The 1,677-nt window shown below is 49.3% G+C and overlaps 1 protein-coding gene across 1 annotated transcript in view; it reads left to right on the top strand.

The window, feature by feature from the left end:
- The window catches only part of LOC125487763 (F-box only protein 24-like), a gene marked incomplete at its 3' end in the record, with an annotated part of 17,608 nt that overhangs the window by 13,561 nt on the left and 2,370 nt on the right, over window positions 1-1,677 (top strand). Inside the window, exons 5-6 of the mRNA XM_048620011.1 lie at window positions 200-443; window positions 1,354-1,512. Coding sequence (XP_048475968.1) covers window positions 200-443; window positions 1,354-1,512 — 403 coding nt within the window. The remainder of the gene's footprint in view (window positions 1-199; window positions 444-1,353; window positions 1,513-1,677) is intronic.

Below are 1,677 nucleotides of genomic sequence, written 5' to 3'. Positions count from 1 at the left end.
GGGGAGTGTTTGATGGGGGACAGTGTAGAGGGAGCTTTACTCTGTATCTAACCCCGTGCTTAATGGTGATAATGGTGAACTGGTCTTTCCTCTATCAATAACCTGATGGCTCAGTATAAATAAATCTCTCTTTCTGTGCTGTGACCTGATTTTTCTGTGAGGATGGAGATTTTCATTCCCTTATTGTTTTCCCTCCTAGTTTGCCACTGACCCAAGGAATGACACGATATATCGGAAGTATTTGTATGTGCTGGGTACACGGGACATTCCACCCTTGGTAACCCAAGACCCGAGTGATACGGCCCACACATGTGACTGTGTGGAGGTATACCTACAGTCCAGTGGCCAGCGAGTTTTCAAGATGACCTTTCATTCCTCGATGCGTTTCAAAAAGATCAAGTTGGTCGGGCAAGAGACAGAACGATCATTGCTACTTTTGACAGGTGCATTATAGATCTGTACAACACAGAAACACACCCTTTGGTGCTACCCATCCATACTGACCAGGTATCCTACATTAATCTACTCCCATTCACCAGCATTTGGCCCCCTGTCCCTCTAAACCCTTCCTATCCCTGTCCCCATCCAGATGCCTTTTAAATGTTGTAATTGTACCAGCCTCCACCCCTTCCTCTGGCAGCTCATTCCATACACGCACCACCCTGAGTGAAAAAGTTACCCCTCAGGTCCCTTTTAAATCTTTTCCCTCTCACCTCAAACCTGTTCCCCACTATCTTTGGACTCCCCCACCCTGGAGAAAAGACTTGGTATTCACCCTATCTATGCCCCTTATGATGTTATAAACCTCTATAAGGTCACCCCTCAGCCTCCGATGCTCCAGGGAAAATAGCCCCACCCTCTCCCTGTAGCTCAAACTCTCCATCCCTGGCAACGTTCTTGTAAATCTTTTCTGAACCCTTTCAAGTTACACAACATCTCCCCAAAGCAGGCAGACCAGAATTGCACACAGTATTCCAAAAGTGGCCCTAACCAGTGTCCTGTACAGCCGCAACATGACCCTCCCAACCCCTGTGCTCAAATGCACTGACCAATAAAGGCAAGCGTACCAAACACCTTCCTCACTGTCCTGTCTACCTGCAACTCCACTTTCAAGGAACTGTGACCCTGCACCCCAAGGTCCCTTTGTTCGGCAACACTCCCCAGGACCTTACCATTAAGGGTATAAGTCCTGCCCTGATTTTCCTTTCCAAAATGCAGCATCTCACATTTATCTAAGCAGGCCCTGAAGGAACCCCAGCAACTGAGCCGCGCTGGGGGAGCTGTGTGCAGTTCTCTGACTGTTACAGGTGAGGAACTGATCCAATTTAAAACCTTAATGATTCTTGCTCACAGATGACGGGAAGATTTACAGTTTAACCATCAATGAGACGCAACTGGACCAGCCGAGGTCCTACACTGTACAGCTGTCCACTCGAAAAATCACCAAGTGCCTCCCTCACATCACCATCTCGGAGGTACATTCAAACCAGAGCAGCGCTCTCTACATCACAGGTAACACAGCATGCGCTCCACATCATTACACAGAATTAATGGGGAGAGGGCCGCACTGTTGGAGGGTCAGTGCTGAGGGAGCGGGCACTGTCGGAGAGTTAGTGCTGAGGGAGTGGGCACTGTCGGAGGGTCAGTGCTGAGGGAGCGCCCCACTGTCGGAGGGTC

The sequence above is a fragment of the Rhincodon typus genome, chromosome 45 (assembly GCF_021869965.1).
Source record: "Rhincodon typus isolate 14 chromosome 45, sRhiTyp1.1, whole genome shotgun sequence".
Lineage (NCBI taxonomy): Eukaryota > Metazoa > Chordata > Chondrichthyes > Orectolobiformes > Rhincodontidae > Rhincodon > Rhincodon typus.
This window is presented reverse-complemented; position numbering and strand designations above follow the sequence as displayed.